This window comes from Balaenoptera ricei, chromosome 15, assembly GCF_028023285.1.
Source record: "Balaenoptera ricei isolate mBalRic1 chromosome 15, mBalRic1.hap2, whole genome shotgun sequence".
Taxonomy (NCBI): domain Eukaryota; kingdom Metazoa; phylum Chordata; class Mammalia; order Artiodactyla; family Balaenopteridae; genus Balaenoptera; species Balaenoptera ricei.
The window spans coordinates 27,011,951-27,037,240 of record NC_082653.1 but is presented as its reverse complement, the minus strand read 5'-3'; the positions used below and the strand labels follow the sequence as shown (position 1 = coordinate 27,037,240).

General features: G+C 50.3%; 1 protein-coding gene across 2 annotated transcripts; it reads left to right on the top strand.

Annotated features, from left to right (window-relative positions):
• The first annotated feature begins 5,743 nt into the window (after window positions 1–5,743).
• On the top strand, window positions 5,744–23,377 carry CCM2L (CCM2 like scaffold protein). 2 transcript variants are annotated; one of them, XM_059897424.1, is made up of 10 exons: window positions 5,744–5,810; window positions 8,110–8,277; window positions 10,433–10,516; window positions 10,609–10,792; window positions 11,659–12,122; window positions 15,234–15,369; window positions 17,047–17,110; window positions 19,757–19,886; window positions 20,452–20,590; window positions 21,481–23,377. In XM_059897424.1, the coding sequence occupies exons 1-10, from the start codon at window positions 5,781–5,783 to the stop codon at window positions 21,795–21,797; spliced, it is 1,716 nt and encodes a 571-aa protein (XP_059753407.1). In that variant the 5' UTR covers window positions 5,744–5,780; the 3' UTR covers window positions 21,798–23,377. The 2 variants fall into 2 exon arrangements, with proteins under 2 accessions (XP_059753407.1, XP_059753409.1); XM_059897426.1 differs by lacking the exons at window positions 17,047–17,110; window positions 21,481–23,377 and having other exon boundaries at window positions 20,452–20,554.
• The last annotated feature ends 1,913 nt before the right edge of the window (window positions 23,378–25,290 follow it).

Here is a 25,290-nt window from a genome sequence, read left to right as displayed (position 1 = left end):
AAGTCAGGACCTAGACCAAAGTTCCTAATGCCGCTAAAACAAATGTTTATTGAGTACCTACTACGTGCCAGGCACTCTTCTAAGACACAGTGAATAAGAAAGATATAAAACAGTCATGATCGCTGCCCTCCTGGAGCTTACGTTCTAGAGGGCATTGCCCCTAAGAGATCTCCCTACCTCCAGGGTTTCCACCCTCTAAACCAGTGGTTCTCAAACTTCAAAATGCATCAGAATTACCTGAGGTAGAGGGGGGTTATTTAAAATGCAGATTTCTATCCCCATAACTGGAGGTGGGGGATAGAGCATGCCTGGGAATATGAATTTTAAAGGCTCTCCAGAGGATCTAATACAAGGGGGTCTAAGAACCTCACTTTGAGGACCATTGCTTTAATGTTTCCTCCCCCAAATGTGCCCATGACATTTCCTGGCTTTACAATCTCCCATGGCTCCCCAGGGCCTTCAGAATAAAGATTGTCAACTTTGAAAAAACGCACAAGGTAAAAGCTGTGAGTCAGGAGCCTTACTGAGGGGCTTCCCTTCCCTGGTGGCGCAGTGGTTGGGAATCTGCCTGCCAATGCAGGGGACACGGGTTCAAGCCCTGGTCTGGGAGGATCCCACATGCCGCGGAGCAATTAGGCCCGTGCACCACAACTGCTGAGCCTGCGCTCTGGAGCCCACGAGCCACGACTGCTGGGGCCCGCATGCCTGGAACCCGTGCTCCGCAACGAGAGGCCACCGCAGTGAGAGGCCTGCGCACCGCAGAGAAGAGTAGCCCCTGCTTGCCGCAGCTGGAGGGAGCCCTCCCGCAGCAACAAAGACCCGACGCAGCCTAAAATAAATAAATAAACTTTAAAACAAAAAAAGAAAAAGAGTCTTATTGAGGACTATAGCCTGGGAGACTGCCTCTTAGCTAGCTCTGAGAAACTGTCCCGAAGAGGTAAGGGGGGACATCAGTATATATGTGATTTTGGTGAAGGGGAGGTACGTGCAACCAAGCACACATCTCGGTAGAGTGTTGCTGCTAGTCTCAAGGAACAGATATCTTAGTTAATGGTTTTAGTGCTTTTCGAAGTATGGGAAGATGCAAGAATCCAGGTGCATAAAAAATTTCTCCTGAAAATGTGTAACTATCTGAAGGTCTGTTCTGCCAGTTTTCCCAGAGCACAGAGTGCCTCATTCCTGATCTCCTTTCAGGGTGTGTTAAAGGTCAGTGACTGCAGTGCCTAATGACTCAATTCTTGTAGAGCCAGATGGCTGGTGACATTCTTTAGTAGGCAAGATGCTGACTTTTCACAACCTGGACCCAAAATACCTCTTAATCCTCACCTCCAACATCACCCCACCTAGACCTCATAGCTTCTCTAAACCACCATCTTCCTGTTTCTGTGAGGTTCTCCTGGTTGCCACCCAATGCCCTTTCTCACCATTCTCTCATACAGGTAGAGCCCCATTTCCTAGGAGCCCCCAGCCCAAGTGCTCAGGGAATGTAGCCCCTACCTGGCCTTAGGAGGCAAGACAGTAGTTCTCAAAGTGTGGTCCCCAGAGCAGCATCACCAGGAAATTTGTTAGAAATGCTGATGCTCAGAGCCCACCCCAGACCTACTGAATCAGCCATTGTGTGGGTGGGGAGCACCATGTTTTTATAAGCCTTCCCGGGGATTCTGAGGCACACCCAAGTTTGAGAACCATTGGTCCAAGATAATTCCCCTGACAGGATTGGTGGGGGCAGGGCCATGTGACCCAATTCTGTGAGGCAGAGACTGCTGTATGTCCCCCAGTATCCATGCCCCCCCTTTTTCTATAAAGGAATTATTAGCTGGGCACATGGCCACTCAGAATAGAAGACTATTTCCCAGCCTCCTTTGCAATTAGGCGTTTCCATGGAAACGAGTTCCGGTCAATGGGATATGAGCAGTAGAACTTTGTGCTGCTTCCAGGTCATCCCTTTAGAGGGAGGAGCTGTGCTCTCCTCTGGCTCAGTTTACCCTTCCTACTGGCTTGACTGCAGCTGTGTGGAGAGCCAACTTGAAGTTGAAAGCAAAACCCTAGCCTGGTGGAGCAGCGAGACAGGAAGCCCCTAGGTCCTGGACACATGCAGCTGCTATACCTGCCCTGGACTGCTTATGTGGTGGAAGAGATCAACTTCTATCACGTTTAAGCCACTGTTATTTGGGTCTTTGTTAGAGCTGAAATATATCCTGGCTAATACATCTGACCCCTAGATTCCTAAGGGAAGTCTTCTGAAGAATCTCTGGGAAAGGTTTTCCTTCTCGATAAAAAGACACACAAGAAGGGGAAACCCTTGGCCTCATCAAGGGTTGATAGCATCAAAACCAGAATAATGATGAGTAGTATCATGTCTGTATTGGTCCTACAACTGCTACAGCCCTCTTGCCAGCTGTGTTAGTTTGCTAGGGCTCCCGTAACAAAATACCACAGACTGGGTGACTTAACAGAAATTTATTTTTTCACAGTTCTGGAGGCTAGAAGTCCAAGATCAAGGTGTCAGCAGGACGGGTTTCTTCTGAGGCTGTCTCCTTGGCTTGCCAATGGCAGCATTCTCACTGTGTCCTTAGGTGGTCTTTCCTCTGTGTGTGCACGCCCCTGGTGTCTGTGTGTTCAAATTTCGTCTTATAAGGACACCAATCAAATTAGATTAGAACCCACACTATGGCCTCATTTTAACTTAATCACCTCTTTAAAGGTCTTCTCTCCCCAAACAGCCACATTCTGAGGTACTGGGTGTGCGGGCTTCAACAAATAAATTTTTTTTTGGGGGGGGGGACACAATTCAGCCTATAACACCAGCAAAGCAGAAGATGTAAGGAACTTGATGCCATTTTTGAGCTGCTCAATTAACCAGCCCTAAAATCACTTACCATTGGGCTTTGTCTTGGGAGATAATAAATTTCCCTTATGTCTAAGCCACTTTTGATCAGATAGTCTATTCTTGGTAGCCAAAAGTGTCGCATCTCAGGCACTGAGTGTTCACGCTGTTCCCTCTGCCTGGAGCGACCTTCCTGTCCATACGCCCTTCAAAGCCTGGCTTGAATGCCACAGGCTTGGTGAATGGCTTCTGATTCTACCTTCCCCAAACAAGTCGCTTGCCTTGTATCAGAGTTCTTTGCCTGTGTGTCTTTCTCTCTCACCAGTTTAGGGGTCAGCATATGCACTGTACACCAGCTGCCACATTCCCCACCCACCCACCATCCCATGGCAATCCCTTTTTCATTGGGAGTAGATCTGGTTTTTCTAATCAGCACTCTAGGGCAGCCCCTGCCAAACAATTGGAGGTGGCTCAAAAGAGGTGAATCCTATTCGCCACAACTGTTATGTCTTGAGGGCATGGACTTGGTTTTACTCACCTCTTTTTTGATTCACAAGGAACTTTATTAATAAGTGTTACCACTGTATGCTTCTGATCCCATTTAATCCCTGCAGCAGCCTTCTGAGGCAAGCACCATCATTATCCTGCTTTTGAAACACGAGACTCTGGGACTCCGAGAGAAACTACTGGTTCAAGGTCATACACATTTGAACCTAGGTCCACCTGTCTCCGCCCATTTCCACTGACATGTACTAAGCACTTGATCTGTTCATGGCCCTGGGGTGGCCACTGCAGGGAACACAGAGATAGTTTGCTCTTTTTAGTGGCATTCAGAACACTTCTTGTCCTGTTTGAGATTCCCAGCAGTTGAGTGATGTTTGGAGTTATTCCAGGAATAACAGACATCCCCATTGTACAGACAGGGAAACTGAGGCTCAGAGAGAAGAAAAGGCTTGCAAAAGTCAGTCATGGGGGACTTCCCTTGGAGGTCCAGCAGTTAAGACTTCACCTTCCAATGCAGTGGGTGCAGGTTCAATCCTTGGTCACGGAGCTAAAATCCCACATGCCTCGCGGCCAAAAAAATCAAAAAAACATAAAACAGAAGCGATATTGTAACAAATTCAATAGAGACTTTAAAAATGGTCCACATCAGGAAAATCTTAAAAAAAAAAAAAAAAAAAAAAGTCAGTCTTGGAGGTGCCAAAGCAAGAGACCACCTTTCATTCCCTGCTGCCACTTTGAGGGTGGGAATTCAGGACCTGCTCAGGGGTTAACTGGGAGTTTGATGTCTGGGGCAGTCAGGGATTGGGTAGCACAACCTGGCCTCTTCCTGTTGGCCTGGGGGACGAAGGGAGATCTCACTTCCTGCTGTTGGGAGGTGACTGGCAGGATGTAGGGGAGCAGGAGGGGGCGGCTGTATGAGCTAGCACTAAGCAGCCTGGGCCATTTCCCCACCCCCGAAAAAGGGAGGGAGGGGAAGAGGGAAGGCTGGTGTCTGGGAATCTCCGTCTGCTCTCACACCCAGAGGCAGTGGGGAGCTCTGACCCTCGCTCCCACCGGCACTAACCTGGCACACCCAGGCTTTTAGAAAAAACTCAAAACAATCCTATGCATTGGCCCCTGCACTTCATAATTTCCAACTGCCTTCTTATCCACGGCCTGATGTCTTTCCTGCCATGTCTCTGACTGCAGGACAGGGGATTATTGTTCCCGTTGGAAAGATGAGGAAGCTGAGGCCCAGGGAGCTTACAATAAGCAACCTCCCTGGATCATACAGCAAATCAGTTCCAGGACTTAGGTCTCCAGAACCCAGGGGTCATGGCAAGGTAAGGAGGGGTCAGTCAGAACCTTTCCAACTGTCCTGGGTGGGCCACACAGAGGGCATAGGCCCTAGAGGAAAGGAACCAGGCTTCAGATCAGAGCCAGACCCAGCAGAAATCCCAGGTCCTCCTCTCATTCACTGTGTCCCCTCCTTGGGTCAGCCTCTGCAATTGAGCCTGTTTTAAAAATCTGTATAACAGGTATAATAATGGTACCCCAATATTGTGAAGAATAAGTGAGATGAAATATGTAAAGTGCTCAGTCCAGAACCACAGAGGGAACCTTGCCTCTCTAATATTATTCTCTCAAGAGACAGTAAAACAGCCCAGGACACACAGACGCACAGGTAAATAGTTAATATTTATTGAGTACCTCACATGTGCCAAGAGCCTTTCTAAGTGCATTTAATTCTTACAAGGTCACAGGCTGGTATTATGCCCATTTTACAGATGGGGAAATGGAGGCACAAGAGGTTACAGACCCAAGGTAATAACCCTAGTAAGTGACAAAGCCAGGATTCAAACTCAAACAGCCTGTCTCTGAAGCCCATGCATACCACCTCCCTTAATAGTAATGATTAATTTTTAAAGTCATTACTTGCTCAGACACAATATTCCATAGTTTATGAAGCATTTTCCCACCCACTTCCATTTAGTTCTCACCACACCAGCCCAGAGAAGAAGGCAGTGTTTACTCCTAATTTATAAAAGGGAGGCGGAAACTGAGGCTGTGAAAGGGGGAACTAACCTGTCTTGCCAAGGTCACACAGCAAGGTCGGTGGCAGAAGAGGGGGTGGAATTTGGGACTTTCCGACTCCAAATTCAGGGGACCATTTCCAGCCTTATTCAACTCCCAAGCCCCCTAAATAGCAAGCCTGCTGGCTGGAGGCCTTGGGGGCTTTCTCCCCAGGCCAGTTGCTCTGGCTGGGCTTCCACTGTTCAGCTGGAGGGTCCCAAGGCTGCGTTCTCCACCCACCCCACACCCCACCGCTCACTATCAGATGGGAGGGGCAGGAACTCTGGGACTGGTGGAGTTTCCGACGAGGCAGGAAAAAGAACAAAGGAACTGCGTGGGGGGAGAAGGTGGAGGGGGGTGGCCAGGAGGGTGGCAGGAGTGGAGGGGACACTTCACCATGGAATATGAAGTCAAGAAAGGGAAAAAGGTAGGTGGGAGGTTGGAAGGGGTGCGGGGTAGAGAAATGTCCCCGGAGCTGGAGAAGTGGGAAGCCTGGGGGGAGGAGGGGGGTGATGGGCAGTGAGTGGCGTCAGGAGAGCCTTTCTTCTTATTGGGAAAGACCTTCCTCCCCACACTTGGGCAGCCAGACATTTGGGCTCAAAATTCCCTAACCCGTCTCCCTGCTCTCAGTGGCCTCTGCCATCCCAGCAATGGACAGACGGACAGGCACCTTCCAGGAAAACCCAGCCAGTCAGATTAGTTTGGGAGATACTCTCAACCTGCTTCCCTGGTGTTCCTGGGAGTTCCCTCCTGCAGCTTCTCAGACCGAGGGACAGATAGACAGCCACCCAACAAACCCATTCCCCTGCTCCCTGCCTCCCCCGAGACAGAAGGACCTCAGCCAGGGCAATTCTGTGCTATGAGGCTGCCTATCCAGGCTCGAGACACCTAGGGGTTCCCCCCCGCTGGGTTCCAACTGAGCCTGCCCCCTCCCTATCTTTATACAGGGACCAGTTCTGCTCCAAATGCCTCAGCCTGGGAGTCATTCTCTCCACCCCTAGCCCTTTACCCCTTCCTGACTCTCAGATATTTTCTAGTCTAGTTCTCTGGGCATCTCACCTGTTTGTCTTTGTGGTCCAGGGAGCCTCTGGGATTCCAACTCCTACTCCCACCCCCACTGAGCCCTCTTCCCCCAGGAAGCCTAGATCCAGCTGTTTGAAAAGACTCCCACATGAACTGTGAGGGCTCCGAAGGGAGACAAGACATAGGTGCTTGTTCTCTCTTGGTTCATTCCTTCTATAGATATTTATTTATTCAGCACCTATTATGTGCCAGGCACTGTGCCTGGTGCTGGTGATAATGCACTTGGTGAGCAAAGTCAGACAAGGTCCCTGCTCCCTCCCTGAAGCTCACATTCTAGTGAGGGAGACAACTATTAATTTTTTTCAAAAAACAATTAATGTAAAACTGCACAAAAGTCTCCATACGCAGTGCTGGGGGACAGAATATTAAGGGACCCAGCCCTAGACTGGTCAGTTTGAGCTGAGATCTGATGGGTGAAAGGAAAGAGGACAGGGAAGAGTGTTTCAGGCAGAGGCACAGCATGTGCAAAGCCCCATGGTAGGAAGGAATGTAGCAAGTAGGAAGAACTGAAAGATGGCCCTATAGCTGGAGGGCAGGAGTTAGGGGCAGTGTGGGGTGAGATGAGGCTGGAGAAGTGGGCAGGGGTGGGCCATTGAGGGCAACAGACAAAACATTTACCTCCCCACTCCGCGCACACATACACACATACTCCCATATACAGGATAAAGTCCTGGCTCCACAGCCGGCATTCGAGCCCTCTAAGACTTGTTCAGCTCGTCATTCAGCCACAGCTACAACACACCTTCTCCAGGCTCCTGCTCACCCTTGCAGCCCCCAGTGTTTTGCACGTGCTGTGCCCTCCGCTTGGAAGGCCCGTTCCCACATCGCTTGTTGTCATTTCTCAGAGCTTCCACGTACTTCATCCAGGCTCCATGATACTGATTTTAAAACTTGAGCTGGGCCTGCAGCAGAATCACCTGGAGCGCTTGATAATACACAGATCATTGGGTCTCATCCCACGTTCTGATCCAATAGGTTTGGGATGGAGCGCAAGAATGTAGATTTCTCTTAAGTTCACAGGCGAAGTTGCTGCTACTGCTGGTGGAGACCCAGGAACCACACACTGAGAACCACCGCTCTAGAGCAGTGCTCACACTTTCCTGGGAGTTTAAATTCTGTTGGGTTGGGCTGGGGCCCTGAAATTTGCTCCTTTAACCTTGATCCAGGCCATTTTTATGCAGGTGCCCACTGGATTAAACTTCAAGGTACCTGTTAACCATTTCTAATACTTAGGAAAGCACAGAAAATAGCTTAAATACCTATGCACCCACCACTCAGCCACATTGAATGTTAATATTTTTCTGTACTTGCCCCAGCCTGGGTGGGGGTTCCTTAAACCTCAGCCTGGGCCTGCACAGGGCTTCTACCCTCACCTGCATGTTTAGAATGGAAGGTTTGGAGCCAGACTGCCCAAGGTGAACTAGTGGTTCTACCACTACTAGCTGGTGACCTTATTAGCTAGCTCCCTCTCTGAGGCTGTTTCTCCAATTATAAAACGGAATCATAGAGCTACCCCCTCTGCAGAGTTTTTGTAAGAATTAAATTAGGTAATGTAAGTAAAAGGCTGCACATGTAAGTGCTGAATAAGATCAAGTCAGTTGCTGTTATTACTGTTCTTCCCCCCACGCCCCTGCCTCTCCCAGGGCTTCGTGTCCCCCATCCGGAGGCTGGTGTTCCCGAAGGCTGGGCGCCGGGCAGCCTTTCGAAGCAGTGTGAGCCGCCGGCCCCTGCATTCGATGCCCCTTTATCCCCCCGACTACCTCATCGACCCCCAGATTCTGCTGTGTGACTATCTGGAGAAAGAGGTCAAGGTACGTGCGGGATGAGGAGGAGGGGTGGGAAGAATCTTGAGGTAAGGGGTTGGGGGGAAAGTTTTCCTCAGTCCTCTTAGGTTACCTGGCTGGATCTGAAAATTAACTGAACAAAGATTAACAGGAGAAAAGCACACACATTTTATTAAGTTTTCACATGTACATGAGAGCCTTCAGAAGAGAATGGAAGACCCTGAGAAGTGACCAGAGCAGGAAACTTTTATACTTTTTGACAAAGAAACAATAAATCTGTGAAGAATGGACAAGGCAGAGGGGTTTGGAGGGGGGTGGTAAATGGTGAAAGAGGAACAAAGTTTGTTTATACAGACTTCTCGGCCCTTAATTCCCTGTCCCTGGTGATAAGGATGTCTCCCTTCCTACTGGTACCTTGAAAGGAGGGTACCCTTCACCGGGGAGATTTATCGCCTGCTTTCACGGAAGATGGGTGAGGTGGGGGAAGTTAGAGTGACCTTCCTGCTTCTGCCGTGTTCTCAAACTCCTTCAGCTTAAGATATTCAATGTGCCAAGATGCCATATTTTAGGGAGGCATGTTCTGGATCCCATCAGGAAAGACCTTACCTGTCCCCCACACCAACCCCTGACCAGCCCTGTCTCACACAGGGGAGGCTCAGGGGAAAGAGGACTGGGTTCAAGGTAGCCTTGCCCCTGAATTATGCTGGGGACCCTCAGCAAGTGACCTCCACCTGTTCAGCCTCAGTGTTGCCATCTCAACATGGGGCTCAAAGCCTACCCCAAGGGGAGAGCAGATGGGAAGGTGCCCTGTGCACCAAAAAGCCAGACCGTCCTGTGAGATTTTACTGCAGTGACATTGCTGCTACTTGGACAGTGTCCAGCTTAAAGGAAGCCAGTTCTGCAGGCCACATGGACTTAGGCCAACTCAAGGGCTTTACTTCTATTTCATGAACACCATGAAGGAGCAGTGGAGAATCCTCACTACCCAATAAAGACTGATATGGGGGTAGGAGTGTCAGATTTAGCAAAAACAGGCACCCAGTTGAGTTTGAATTTTGGTGGGGAGAGCGATAAATTAGGAGTTTGGGATTAACAGATACACACTACTATATATAAAGTAGATAAACAACAAGGACCTATTGTATAACACAGGGAACTATATTCAATATCTTATAATAACCTATAATGGAAAAGAATCTGAAAAAGAATATGTATTTGAATCACTTTGCTATATACCTGAAACTAACACTGTAAATCAATTATATTTCAATAAAAACATTTTTTTTAATTTGAATTTCAGATAGGCGATGAGTACTTTTTTAGTATTGATATTAGTTGTTTATGTGAAAACCAAGTTTAACTGGCATCTTGTATTTTACCTGGCAACCCTATATGAAGAGAAAAGCTAACAAATCCACGTAAAAAATTGGGAACTGAAATTTCATAGAGAATAAAAAGAAAAGAAATGGTATGATTGGTAGAATCACCTAGAAGAATAAAACTAAAAATATTTTAAAAAGTTAATTCTTATATTAAATAACATTTAAGTGTGATAACATTAAGCTATAACTAAGAATGAATGCAGAATTTACTATTACTATTAATTTAATTTGGGGCATCATTTTTCTGACAAAATTATATACTAATTGGATACAACATTCTTCCCTTTCCATTTGACTTCTGCAACAAGATCATAAAGAGGGCCAGTGACCTGCACAGTCAGTTGACACTGGTGCTTGGGGCGCACAGAGCCACTCAGGCCAAGCAGGAAATTCAAGCTATTCTAATGACTTTTGTTTCTGCCATAGCTAAATAACTATGTGGACATAAAATAAGCTTATTTTAGCAAAAATAAGCTAGCAGTGAGAGTATGGACTCTGGTGTGTGGAGTCCAGTTCTGCCCTTTTTAGCTCTATAATATTGGGCAGTTTATTTGGCTTTGCTGTGCCTTAGTTTTCTCATCCTTAAGCGAGGATGAATGAGTGCATAAAACTCTCAGGACTATGCCTGGCTCCTACGATGGCTTTAATAACAGTTATTATCAGGCTATTATTATTAATTCAGATATTTTTATCTCAGTCTACCCGCACTGTGTCAGTGAGGTCAGGGTCCTCCAAGGTTTCAGGGAGACCTCTCTCTGCTCTTTTCCCACCACCCCCGCCCCCGCCCCATTTCCATCCAGTTCCTGGGCCACCTCACCTGGGTCACCTCCTCACTGAACCCCTCCAGCCGGGACGAGCTCCTGCAGCTGCTGGACACGGCCAGGGTGAGGCTCCGGGAGAGGGGAGGGCAGGGTCTGGTCCTCTACCTCTCCCACCCGAGGCCCCCGGGACTCAGGAGATCCGACCCACCCCGCAGCAGCTGAAGGAGCTGCCGCTGAAGACCACGGCGGAGCAGGACAGCATCCTGAGCCTGTCGGCCCGCTGCCTGCTGCTCACCTGGCGCGACAACGAGGAGCTCATCTTGCGTATCCCCACGCACGAGATCGCCGCTGCCTCCTACCTGCAGGACGACGCGCTGCACCTGCTGGTGCTTAAGACCGGTACGGCAGGCGGGGCCTGGCAGGGGCGGGGCGGGGGAGGTGAAGGATTAGAGAAAGGGCCCAACACCTAGTCTTGGGGATGGGCGTGACCTGGGGCAGGGGCGGGGCCTGAGGCTGGATAACCGGGGTGATGGAAAGACCTGACCAAACTACCCTGAGACTAGGGATAGGACATGGCTGTTTGCAAGAAGAGGGAGCCCAAGGTTGAGGCTTGAAGGGGGGGCGGCCTGACCCACCATCTTCGAAACGGTAGAGAAGCCAGAATCCTGAGGCCTGAAGTTAAAGGGCGTGATGAAGGGTAGCAAGGCTCCGAGGCTAGGAGGGAACCTAGCAGAGGCGGAGTCTCATCTAGGGGAGGGGCCATACACTGGGGAGGCGGAGCTCGCGGCTGGGGTATCTTGGTGGGAGATGCTAGACCCTGCCAGACTAGGGGCGGGGCCTGAGGCCAGGGGAGGGGTTGAAGGGAAGCCGGAAGCCAAGGAGGTGTTCCTGAAACCCGGGACAGGGTCCGAGTTAAGGGTAAAGAAGGAGGGGACAGCCTGACGACTACTCTCAGACCAGACGGCAGGGTCTGTGAGGCAAGGGGCGTCGGGATCGGGTGGGGCGGGTGGGAACTGCCAAACCCAGGGGTGGAGCCTGAGGGTGGGGGCGGGACCCAAAAGTAAGGACCAGTAGTGGGGCGGGGTCCGGCCTCCTGACTTTGAAGCCAGGGGTGGGGCCTGAGGACAGGGGCGGGGCCAGACGCGCCTGGACCCCTTGTCCCCCCAGCCACCCCCGCAGCGGCGGGGTCAGGACATCCAGCTGGCTTCGGGAGAGGGCTCTCAGCCCGGATCTCCTGCTTCTGACGGCCACCCGGCCTTTCCTAGGTCTGGGCGTGGACCCGGTGCCAGCCGGAGTAGACGCCAGCCCCGGCGGCGCGGGGCGCGATCCGGGCCCGCCCGGGGCGGCGCCCGAGAAGCGGCGGGTGGGCGCCACGGAGCGGCGCCACACCATCTGCAGCCTTGACTGGCGGATGGCGTGGGGCGGGAGCGCGGGCGCCGAGGCCCGGGCGGGGGGCGGCGGCGGCGGCAGCCTGGAGCGCCAGCGCGCCGGAGCGCGGGCGTCGGGCAGCTGGGAGCGGCGGCAGACGTTCAGCGGCAGCTGGGAGCGGCGGCACGGCGGCGGCGGCGGCGGCGGCGCCGCGGGCAAGCCGGGCGGCAGCTGGGAGCGGAGGCAGGCGGGAGGCGGCGGCAGCTGGGAGCGGCGCCACCCGGGCCCCAACCCACTCGACCCGCAGGACCCCAGCCCCGACGCCTACTGCAACCTGGTCATCCTGGCTGTGGCCAACAGGGTGAGCCCGAGGGCATCCCGCGGCCCTGCGCCCTGCCTCCCCGGCGCGTCTTCACCGCCCCACCCCCCAGGTTCCTGGAGTCTACCCCAGCCCCTTTTCTTTTCCCTCCTTTGGCCCTACTGCCCAGAACTTCAGATAATACCTGTGTGCCCATGACGCCAAAAGGCTTTTACTCCAGCCCCAGGACACCTCCCCCTTGCTGTCCCAATGGGATGAAAGCTCAAAATGGCCCAAACAGACTTGATCTAACCCCTCATCCAGCCCTGCTCCTTCTCCAAAGTCGTCAGTGTCCGCACTACCACAGTAACAATCATGAGGGCAGTAATCACCAGCACGAATTCAGTGCCGACCTGTGCCAGACAGGAAACCAGCATTAAGTCCTTTCATTCTCACAGTAACCCCTAGAGGCAAATATTACCACCATTCCCATTCTATAGAGAAGGAAACAGACCCAGAGGCTAAGCAACTTGTGCAAGGTCACACAGGAAGCAGGTGGTGATTTCAGCATTGGGACCCAGAAGTTAAGAGCCTGTACTCTTGGTAACAGTGGCCATCACCCAAGGCAGAAGACTTCTGGCCATTCTTGCCCACCCACCCACCCACCCCCATCCTCCACATTCACCCTTGCTTTTATTCATTTGACCATGTTCATTGAGCGCCAGCTTGTGCTAGGCATTGGGCTAGGTGCCATGGATACAGAGATGAACAAAGACATATTTAGTGCCCTCCCTTAGGGAGCTCACCATCTAGCAGACACCTCCAAACCCTGAGCCTTGTAAGCTGTTTCTCTGGCCCAGGGCCCTGAACTCCTTCTATATATAAACCCCACATGGTGAACAAAACAGACACGGTGCCTCTCTAGAGAGAGAGGTGGATGGTAACCAGTAAACTCAGGCTCTGGTGCTGACTTGAAACATTTTCTCACTTGGTGTCCAGCTCTGCACATTCTCCTGGTTTTCCTACCTCCCTGGCTGCTCCTTCTCAAGAGCTGGTGCCTCCTCTTCTCACCAGTCTCTTGAGGTTGGACTGTCCCAGGCTTAGTCCTTGATCCTCTTTCTCCTTTATCTACACTCATTTCTAGGTGGCCTTCTCTAGTGAGAGAACTCCCCCAAATGTTACCTCCCACCGAATCTCCACATCTGTGTCTCCACTCAGCCTCTCCGTTCAAAGGTCTAACGACCAGAGCTGAGCGCCCAGTCTTCTCCCCAGGCCTGCTCCTCCCTTGTTCTCCCTGTCTTGATTAATGGCAGCTCTGTCCTTCCATTGCTCAGACCAAAACCCTGCAGCACTCCTTGGCTCCTCTCTCTCACACAACCCATGGCCACTCTGTTGGCCCTATTTCTAAAGTATAACCAAAGTGCATCTACTTCTCCCCACACTCCATTGTCCCCCCACTCCCAGGTCCATGCTCCATCTTCCCCCATCTGGGTCACTCACTCACCCCTCACTGGTTTGGCCATTGCCCAGAATCTGTTCCCCCACACAGTCAGAACAGTCCTGTTAACACAAAAGTCACATCGTGCCACTGCTCAAAACCTTTCAGTGGCTCCCCAGTTCACTCAGAGTAAAATCTAATGTCCTTACAACTGTTTATAAGGCCATCTACCTTATAATGGTGGCCTAGCCACCATCCTCATTTCCTCTCTAGCCTCATCTCAAGACATCTGTGCATTCTGGATGGTTCACTGTGGTATCCCCGGCCCCTAGGACAGTGCCTGGTACATGATAGGTGCTAAATAAATATACTGAATAGATGGATTAATGGGTACTATGTTACTATGCCTTGTGATGGGGACCAAGAAGAAAAGCAGGTTGCAATGCTAATGAGGGAGGAGATCCATTTTCCAGAGGGAAAGTGAGTTTGTGCCTTTTAAACTGAAATGTGTAAGAGAGAAGGAAGCAGCAGGGCAAAGAGTCAAGAAAGCAAATTCCAGGCAGAGGGAACAGTGTACCCTGTTTATCCCACTGGGCTGTGAGGGCTTTAGGCCTCATCTAATTCACCTCTGAGACTCCACAGCCTGGCCCAGTGCCTGCCACACAGTGGGACTAAATAATAATTTGTGGCATGAGTAAATAAATAAGGGTTGTTTTCTAGGAGTAACAGCCTCTGGCCTCCAATCTGAGGCATCATGGTCCCAAGGAGGGTACAGGAGTTAGAGTCAAAAAACCTGGGTGCCAATATTAACCAAAGCCATGAGCCTGCTGTGTGAGCCTGGGCAAGTCACTTAACCACTCTAAGCCTCCATGTCTTTCATTATAAAATAAGGATGCCCTCTTCCCTGTCCATTTGGTAGAGCTATTATAAGGGTCAATCCTGGTTTAATGATAATTTCACTCTCTCATCCCAAAATGCCTGTCCTGGGTTACATTTTAATTTACTCACTGGACTGGCTTTTTTAGAAGCACAATATAAGAAGTGGCTTCATGAAGTTGGTCTCTTCATTAGTTGTTGTCTTTCCATGTCTCTTGCTTAAAGATTTAAAGAGGTAAATCAAAGAGGCAAATTCCTCTTCAAATTTGCGATCTCAAAAAAGTTGCACCCAAGAACTTAAATGCCTTCCTTCTATCAGGGACTGAAGTTTATGTGTTCATCCTGCTTCCATTTTTGCCCTGGGTGCCAGGAAGCTCATATCTAAAATATGGCATAGTAACTATGTTGAGCAGTAGTAACTCTGTTGAGCCTAACATTTTCATACACTTAATTCTTCCTTTCCTCTTACTAGGCATTAGGAGACCTGGGTTCCCTGGCTCATCACTTTAGGTCTCTGGGCTTCAGCTTCCTACGCGTAAATTAAACTAAATTAGGGCTTATTTTAGATAAGCTTCAGGAGGCCCCATAATCCTCCCAGGAATTTGGGGTGCATGTGTGCATTTTTCAGGGCAGAAGAGTTACATCTGTCACTGGATTCTGTAAAGGCCAGTGAGTGGCTGTTTCTATAAAGGCCACCCAGAGCGTGGCCATATAATTTTGATGACAAATGTCCTCAAAGTCGATTTAAAGGCTCCCATAGTTGTGCGTGTGCCCCTGTGCGCCTCCTCACACTGCGTTTCTAGGAAGCAGGGGCATCCTGGTCCCTGGAGAAAGCCTGAGCTCTGTCCTCTCTGGGCCAGGATGCTGCAGAGGAGTCCTGCGCCCTCATCTGTCAGGTCTTCCAGATCATCTACGGGGACCAAAGCATCGAGTGCGTGGACCGGGCCGGCTACCACTACACGTCCACGCCGGAACGGCCGTGGCTCTGCAGCCGCAGTGAGTACTCCAACTCCTGGCGGCCCCTCCTGTGAAACATCCTGGAAGGCCAGAGGAGGGGGGGATGTCCCAGGACTGGGGCCAATGAAAGCCCTTAGGGGTCCTGACCTCTACAGCAATTACAGCATACCCCCGATATGTCGCTAAAATAAAATGTCAAATTTCATAATGACCTCAAACGTAGTTTCAGAACAAGACCCTCAGAGCTGAACTCTCTCTCCCTTTTGTTTTTTTGGTGTCCCTGCTTTGCCAAAGCCTAAGCACATGCGTTGTCAGTTTACTGAGCCATCTAGTCCCACTAGGACTCTAGGTCAAAACCAAGATTTCCAGACTGGTCCTTGAATTTCATCAAGGGCTGGAATGAGAATGAGACCAACAGAGGTATTCGTTGATCACCAACTATGTGCCAAGCACAGGGCCAATGTACCGAATCTTATTTAATCCTCATAACAACCTTGTCTGTCCTGTTTGCCACTGTATCCCCTGTGCCTAACACAGGACCAGGGACAGATGCTCAAGGTGTATTTTCTGAATGGATGAAAGAACGCTCTGAGGCCTTATGAATACAATTTTTACAGATGAGGACATTAAGGCTCAGAGTAGTCAATAAATATCTCAGTGTCACACAGCTGGTAAATGGCAGAGTCAGGATTCAAACCCAGGTGCATCTGATTCTAAAGCTTCCATCTGCAACAGCCTCACTCCCCATGCTGCCTTCAGGGCCATTAAGTGAACTTCCTCAGTCACAGCCCCCTGAGCGTGGTCCCTGTTTGCATAGCTCAGGCAACGGGGAGCCGGCTCTTTCCTTCTGGAGGCACTCACATCTGTGGGAACGGTGGTTATTGAGAATTTGGGAAAGTTCATTGACTCTCCCAGGGATGATGGACAAATAAATGAGATAACTCAACAGACATTTCAACAAATTCATTCATTCAACAAATATTTCTTGAACGCCTGTGTGTCGGTTCCTGCTAATCACCAGGATGTACTGGCGAGTAAAGCCAGATGCGGCCCTCCCTCTGAGGCGTGCAGTGCTGAAGTAGGCCGACAGTAATTAAATAGTTACACAAATAAAATGTAACCACACAGTGTTATGAGAATGTATAATGAGGAACCAGCGGGGCCTGGAAAGTCAGGGGAGTGTCCTGAGGAAGTGACGCTAAGTGAACCACGATGGGCAGGGGGAGGCCAGTAGCTGGATTCACTGAGATGACAGGGACAGGTACAGAGCAAGTTCTCTGTACCTGGTGTTCCTTTCTCCTCATGATTTTGAGCTCCTTCCCCTCAAAGTTCTTTTTTCTCTCTCTCAAACATATACAGTTTACAAAGCACTACCTCACCTGTTCCCTGGCTTGCTCTCCCCAAGGCCCCCCTGAGGTAGGCAGGAAGGTGGTATTGTCCCAACCCTGGGGAAGTTGAGTGCCAGGAGAGGAGAGGTGCGTTGCCCAAGGTTGGCTGTGTGTTGCCGGTGGGGGCAGGAATCATGGTCAGAAACTTCCAGTGGCTGCCCATTTCAATCAGAGTGAAAGCTAACACCCGTACAGTTACTAACAAGGCCATTCGCGCTCCAGCCGGCCATCCTTACTCCAGGGTGGGGCTGAGCTTGGGGCCCCAGGGAGCCAGAGATGTTGGTCCCTGCTTTGCCGCCTCTGACCGCCCTCTGTCTGCTGCCCCCAGGTGAGAGCTGCCGCACGGATGGGACTTACGCCTATGACGCCGACTTCAGCTGCTGCAGCTCCTTGTGAGTACCGTCCTTCTCAGGGACCCCACTCTGGTCCCCTCTGTCCCTGCACAAACAGGGTTGCTCATCTAGGCATTCTTGAGCCCTTATGGGCAAGAGAGGGTGGGAGAAAGTGACTCCATCTTGATTTGTGCTGAGATGCTAGGCCCTGAGGGTGCGGGTAACCTGAACTTCCCAGGCTCTGGTGAGCTTATAGGATCTGAACCCCTGAGAGACAGACAGGGCAGCCAGAACTCAGAACTAGGTCCACATGGGCCTGCGGCTCTTTCCCAGTCATCCAGACACAGTGGCCTGCAGAGGCCAAAATCACAGCTAATGCCAAAAAATCATTTTGGCTCTGTGGAATAGAGAATCCTAAAAAAGAGTAGCTTTAAAAAGGATAAAGCTTTTCCCCCCTGTCTCTTACATAAAATAGACAAGGAGTTTATGGCCTTATGGTCATTAAGGGCTCGGGCTTATCTTTTCCTCCCTCTCTAACACTTGCTTCCATCCTCAAGGTCACCTCATGGGCCCAGATAGTGGCTATAGCTCCAGCCATCACAGTAGCATACCAGGAATCTCTTTAAAGAAAGAGCTTTGCTAGAATTCCTACCTGACGGCTTCTGCTTACATCTCATTGGCCAGAACTTGGTCTCATGGCCATAACTAGCTATAAGCAAGTCTGGAAAATGTAGGTTTAAAAAAAAAAAATCTCATTTGGGAACATTGTCCAGGGTTCTATTTAGGGTGACCAACCACCCCAGTTTGCCCAGGATTTAGGGGTTCCCCGAAACATGGAAGTTTCAGTACTGTAACCAGGAAAGTCCCAGGAAAACTGGGACAAGTTGGTCACCTTAGTTCTGTTACTAAGGCCTTTGGCTTGACAAGGGACAGTCTCTGCCAATGATATAGGCCTTACTTCCCCCCACCCCCCTTTTCAGCGGCAATATACTTGCTTAATACTGTGCACTCTTAGGCCAGTCCTTAAACAACCTGCTATATGCTAGAGAGATGACAGTCATGACAATGACTAACTTTTGAACTTGCTGTCTGCCAAGTGCTATTCTATAATGCACTTCATTTTTAAAATCAACGTAGCAACATTACAGTAGCTACTGTTTATTTACTGCCTAGTCCATGACTCTAAGTACTTTACAAATATTAACTCCTCTGTTTCTTACAATGACACCAATTTTTTTAAAAAATTTTTATTTATTTATTTATTTTATTTTTGGCTGTGTTGGGTCTTCGTTTCTGTGCGAGGGCTTTCTCTAGTTGCGGCGAGCGGGGGCCACTCTTCATCGCGGTGCGCGGGCCTCTCACTGTCGCGGCCTCTCTTGTTGCAGAGCACAGGCTCCAGATGCGCAGGCTCAGTAGTTGTGGCTCACGGGCCTAGTTGCTCTGCGGCATGTGGGATCTTCCCAGACCAGCGCTCGAACCCGTGTCCCCTGCATTGGCAGGCAGATTCTCAACCACTGCGCCACCAGGGAAGCCCGACACCAATTTTTATCATCCCATTTTACAGATAGAGAAACTGAAGAATAGAGAAGTTAAGTAACTTGACCCAAGGTCAAGCAGCTAGTAAGTTGTAGGCCTGGGATTTGAACCCAGACAGGCTGGCTCCAGAATCCACACTAAGCTTACACTGCTTCTCTGGAGGTAATAATTGAAGATGGTTCTGGAACAATGTAGAGACCAGGAGGCAGGAGCCCAAGGTTGACTTTTATTTAAGCAATATTTATTGAGTACCTACCATGTGCCAGGCACTGTGCTCTGTGCTAGGGATACAGTGGGGAGCAAGACAAGGACGAGGCCTGTGCTTGGCACATAGTAGGTACTCAACAAACAGAGAAAACCAGGTCCCTGCTCTTGCATGGTTTACAAGGTAGCACAGGAGACAATGAAATCATTATTTAGTAATAATAAGCATCAACAGTGATAAACACTCAAGAGAAGCTCAGAGTGCTGAGAGAGAGGCTGTGGAAACCCACCTCATCTGGGGAGTCAGGAGGGCCTCTCCGAGGTGATGAAACTTGAGCTGAGACCTGACAGATAAAAGGGGGAAGAGCGCTCCAGGTACAGGGAACAGCAAGTGCAAGGATGATGGAGTGGGATCCACTTGGCATGTTTGAGGAGCAGCCAGGAGGCCACTACGGCTGCAGCAGAGGGTGTGAAGGACACAGTGGTTAGAGAGGAGATCTGGTGGGGGCATCGGAAAGGCCTTCATGTCATGGGTAGACTTACAGACTTTGTGACCACATTTGACAGAGGGTCTAACCCATTCTAGAGGGATCAGGGAAAACTTTCCTGAGGAGGTGACATTTAAGATCCAATGGTGAGGAAGAGTTAGCTGAGCAAAAGACAGGGAAAGAGAGGCATTCCAGGCAGAGGGAGCAGCATGTGCAAAGGCCCAGAGGTGAGGAGGTACTTAGAGTATTAGAAGAAAAGACAGAAGGCAGGGTGACCTGAGCACAAACAGCAAGGGGAGACGAGGCTTGAGAGGTGGTGCATGGCCAGATCATATGGGGCCTCGAAGGCCAAAATGGGATATAGGATGAGGCCCCAGGCCCAGAGCACTGGTGGCTGCGCCCTCCCACCTTCAGCCTACCATGTGGAGAGGAGCCGGAGGGAGGTGAGTGAGGGCCCCTTCCCCCCCTGTCTCTGCAGCAATGGCTCCCAGGACACATTTGAAGCCTGTTACAGCGGCACGTCCACACCCTCTTTCCATGGCTCCCACTGCAGCGGCAGCGACCACAGCAGCCTGGGCCTCGAGCAGTTGCAGGATTACATGGTCACGGTGAGCTGGGGCAGGCAGTGCGAACAGCATAAGCAAAGGCCTGGAGAACACATGGGGTATTTCAGGCATCATGAATAATCCTGGACATAACTGAAGCATAAGACCTCAGAGGTCAGGGCAGGGCATGAGGTTAGGAGAGCAAACGGAGTCAGCTGTGAAAGGCCTTAAGTAATGTCAACTAGCATTGAGTGTTGACTTTATACGAGGCACTGTTCTGAGCATCTTTAATGCATCATTTCTTTTCATCCTTTCAACAACCCAAGAAGGAAATGCCTTCATTATCCTCACTCCTCACGTTGCAGATGAAGAAAGCGAGGGTTAAGGAGGTTGTCACCTACCCATGATCACAGAGCTGGTCAGTGAAGGGGCCAGGATTTGAAATCGGGCAGCTTGAGTCCACATCCCATTCTTAGATGCAGCCCAAGGGGTCTGGATGTCCCCCAGTAGGCCGGGTTTTCACAGGAGGGCTGGGCTGGATACACCCTTAGCGAGGGCTCTGGGTCTTTTAGGCAGGGGTTGGGTGGGGGTTGCTCTTGGGATTAATCTCGAATGGTGTCCCTAACAGTTGCGGAGTAAGCTGGGGCCCCCTGAGATCCAGCAGTTTGCGCTGCTGCTGCGGGACTACCGGCTGGGGCTGCCCATCCAGGACTATTGCGCAGGCCTGCTGAAGCTCTACGGAGACCGGCGCAAGTTCCTCCTGCTTGGTGAGCCCCCTGCCCAGGCTGGGAGTGTTTACTCTTTATCCCTCGGCCTCCCATAAAGCCGACATCGTGAGATCCATGAGGCACACAAAGAAACCAAAGTGCAGAGAGGGGAAGAGACTTGCCTGCTGTCAGAGCCGGGAGAGAGAGCACAGGTGTAACCATTTCACCTTCACAGCAAAGCTAGGAGAGGATATGATTCTTCCCATTTTGCTCCATGAGGAATCTGAGGCTCAGAGAGGCTAAGGAACTCTTCCAAGGTCACAGAGCTAGTAAGGAGGGCTAGTGATAACAGCAACAGGAACGATAATCTTACTAAGCTAACATGTATTGGGCAGTTACTGTGTGTAGTGCCAAGGATCATCTCATTGAACGCCCTCAGTTCTGGGAAGTTAAAACTATGATTTGCCCTCATTTTGCAGATGAGAAAACTGAGGCTTAGAGAAGCAAAGTACGTAAATAAGTCACAAAGCTAGTAAGTAGTGACAGAAGTAAAACAGAAGTCAAATGGGGCACTCAGTGTGTGTTAAGTACCTTATTTAATCCTCACAGCCCTACCGAGAGAACAGGTGTAATTATCTCCGTTTTACAGGCGAGGAAAGTAAGGCTCAGAGTAATTATTGGCGGAGTGTTACACAACTAACAAATGGGAATGTAATAATAATAATGATAACAATAATAAGCTAACATGTAGTGAGCATTTACTGCGTGCGGAGCATTATGCCGTTATTCTCTGGCTCAGAGAGTCAAGGAATTGTGCAAGGTCACACAGCCAGCGAGCGGCAGGGTGGGGATTTGAACTCCGCTCCCCAGAGAAAGTGATTCCTCCTGTAATTCTTCTGTGGGAGGGGAAGGGTTGACCCCGAGGAATCACCCTGCCCCTCGGCCTGCAGGGATGCGGCCCTTCATTCCGGACCAGGACATCGGCTACTTCGAGGGCTTCCTGGAGGGCGTGGGCATCCGCGAGGGCGGCATCCTCACCGACAGCTTCGGCCGCATCAAGCGCAGCATGAGCTCCACGTCGGCGTCGGCCGTGCGCAGCTACGACGGCGCGGCCCAGCGGCCCGAGGCGCAGGCCTTCCACCGGCTGCTGGCCGACATCACGCACGACATCGAGGCGCTGGCCCCAGACGACGACGACGAAAGCACGGACGAGGAGGCCCGGGGCTCCCCGAGCGGGGCCGATGCGGCCGAGGACAACTACCTGTAGCCTGTGCCACCGCCCATGCGGAGGGCGGGGAAGGAGGTGGCCCCAAAACCCCTCCCCTGAGTCTCACTCGCCGTTGCCTGTGGGACCCCATCCGCAGACCTCCTACTCAAACCCCAAACCGGGGCTCCACCCTCCCGGGGTCTCTGTCCCTACTCCCGGGGCTCCGGTCCCTGCAGTACCGAGAATGTCCTGCAGGGGGCGGGATCCTAACCGGGACTTGGCAGCCCCTAGGCCGGCTGGGGTGGACTGCGAACTTCTTTGTCCCACTAGCCTCTGGACTCTCCCTCCTCCTCGAGACTCCGCAGCTTTCTTCTGGAAGCCAAGGGAGGGATGAAGAGTGGGCTCCACCTGCTGGCCGGTTGAGAAAATAATTCTCAGAGCCCAAAGACCTCTGTTCCTCTTATTTTACAGTTTGAGAAACAGGTTCAAGAGAAGGGACTTGAGGGAGTCTCCTGATTCCCCTTAGATATTACCTCAAACTGACCATACTAAATGGTGTAGAGGGTCTTTTTAAAGCTCCAAAAGGCAGGGTCTCCCCTTCGCAGGTGGAATTAGATCGTTAGTGTGGAATAGAGGTTTCTTTCTACTGAGAGTCAACCCAGAGGTGGACGATTTGGGTCCCAGTCCTGGCCCTAAGGCTCTGAACAGGTTGCTTGTTCAGATCTTGCATTTGGAGCCAGACAGGCTAGGCCTCCTGTCTGGTAGCAGTTCTAGCTTCTCTGCGTCTCCATTTCCTCTTCTGACCATGAAGTCGGCCCCACCCACCTCACAGGGGGGTCATAGGGATTACTGAAGGTCAGGACCTTAGTGCTGGGTCTAGCACATGATAAGCGCTCAATAAATGCTGTTCCCTTCCACATCGAACACTTTCTGACTCAGTTTACCTGTCTTTACCTGTGTGCAACGGGACAGGAACTGAGGTGGAGGTGAGAAGACCCTCAGGGAGCTCACAGTTTGGGAGGAGGAAATAGGAATTGCCCCTCACAGCTCTATTACAGCCTGGCTCTGTGCTCGAGGCCCAAATGAAAAGTACCCAAGATTCCGCAGACAAGCCATCGCATCTGGGGTAGTCAAAGAAGTCTGAAGACAGGGTTGGAGGGGAAGAGAAGTCAGCATAAGGACAGGACTCAGCACAGCCTCAGTAAAGGCTCAGAGGCTGAAAGAAAGAAGCCCTGAGAAGAGGCAAGAGAATTGCATAGATGAGCTAAAATTTATTTGTAGAACTTTACATGGCCTTCCATGGCCAGACACAGGGCACTTACCGTGAGGTAGGTACTATTATCACCATTGTTAAAATAATATCATTATTATTATTAGGGCTTCAGATCCAGAGAGTTCCATGAGTTATACTCAGTTCGTGGCAAATGACCATCCCATCATAACTGATCCATGAAAGGCCCTTCTGATGTCTAACTTTGTTTTATATTCCCCGAACTCCATCCACACATCCCCACAATCCTTCCCCTCCCTACAATAGGCACCCCACCCCTATGTGTTGATATATATCCCTGGACATAAAATGTACAATGTCTTCTGTGTGTGTGTTTATATTACATAAATGGTATTGTATAAGGATCTCATTCTGTTGTTTCCTTTTTCACTCCATAATATGTTTTTAAGATCTACTCATGTTGGGACTTCCCTGGTGGTGCAGCGGTTAAGAATCTGCCTGCCAATGCAGGGGACACGGGTTTGAGCCTTGGTCCGGGAAGATCCCACATGCCATGGAGCAACTAAGCCCGTGCGCCACAACTACTGAGCCTGCGCTCTATAGCCCGCGAGCCACAGCTACTGAAGCCCGCATGCCTAAAGCCTGTGCTCCGCAACAAGAGAAGCCACCGCAATGAGAGGCCCGAGCACCACAACGAAGAGTAGCCCCCGCTCGCCGCAACTAGAGAAAGCCCTCGCGCAGCAATGAAGACCCAACGCAGCCAAAAATAAATAAATTTATTAAAAAAAAAAAAAGATCTACTCATGTTGCTGTGTAAAAACCTAAATTATTACATCCAACCACCACAAAATATTCCAAGCTGAGCATCCACTGTTTTATTTATTCATTCCCCCAGTGATGGACACTCAGGTTGCTTCCAGTTCCCTCTTACCATAAACCACGCTGTGATGAACATCTTTGTGCATGACCCTTATGGAGCTGTGTGAAAATTTCTTTGAGCTCTATACCCAAGAGTAGAATTACTAGATCATAGAGCATCTCTGTTTTAATTTTCACTAAAATCTGCTAGGATGGCTCCACTAGTAGCGTGTGAGGGATGTTGTCTCCCCACATTTTCAACAACTTTTACATTATCTGACTTTGTAACTTTTGCCTAGTTTGGGTGTAAGATGGCATCTCGTTGTTTTAACTTGCGTTTCTCTGTCAATCCTGAGATTCAGAACCTCCTATACTTGTCAGGGATTTAGGCTTCCCCTTCAATGAATTGTCTGTCCATATCTTTTCTCCATTATCTCCTGGATTTCCTGTTTTTTCATGTTGATTTGTAGGAGTAGCTTATAAATTTTAGATATTAATCTCCTGTTGGATATTGTTGTTACAAGTATCTTCTCCTAGTGCATTGCCCATCTGTTATTTATGGCAGTGGTTCTCCAACTTCAGCATTTATCAGAATCTCCTGATCCCCACTCTAGAGTCTCTGACTCAGCAGAACAGAGATGGGACCTAAGAGCTTGCGTTTTTGGTTTTGTTTGTTTGTTTTTAGCGCTTGTGTGTGTGTTTTTTAAATAAATTAATTTATTTATTTATTTATTTTTGGCTGCATTGGGTCCTCGTTGCTGAACACAGGCTTTCTCTAGTTGGGGCGAGGAGGGGCTACTCTTCATTGTGGTGCGCGGGCTTCTCATTGGGGTGGCTTGTCTTTGTTGCAGAGCATGGGCTCTAGGCGTGCAGGCTTCAGTAGTTGTGGCACACAGGCTCAGTAGTTGTGGCTCGCGGGCTCTAGAGTGCAGGCTCAGTAGTTGTGGCGCACAGGCTTATTTGCTCTGTGGCATGTGTGGGATCTTCCTGGACCAAGGCTCGAACCCGTGTCCCCTGCATTGGCAGGCGGATTCTTAACCACTGCGCCACCAGGGAAGTCCCAGCACTTGTGTTTTTAACAAGTACTCTGGTGATGCTGATGGTTCAGGGACCACACTTTGAGAACCATTGGTCTGTGGTGCCTTCCTTTGAACAAATTTTCCATTGGACAAATCCTTAATTTTGATGTTTTCAAATTTATTTATCCTCATTTTATGGATGAAGGAACTGGAGCTCAAGGAGGTGAAATGAATGACCCAAGGTCACACAGTGAGCTGGGAATTGGACCCATATCTGGCTAACCCCAGAACCCAGGCTCCTACCTGCTCTGCTCTCCTCTCTACCAGTCTTTGGGATATAATGATTGCAGGCTGAGGCATTTGGACCCGAGGCCTTGGGGTGCCCTAGTAAGTTCCTGAGTGAGGCAGCCATGAGGGAGAAGTCTGTTGATGAGGGGCAGAGGCC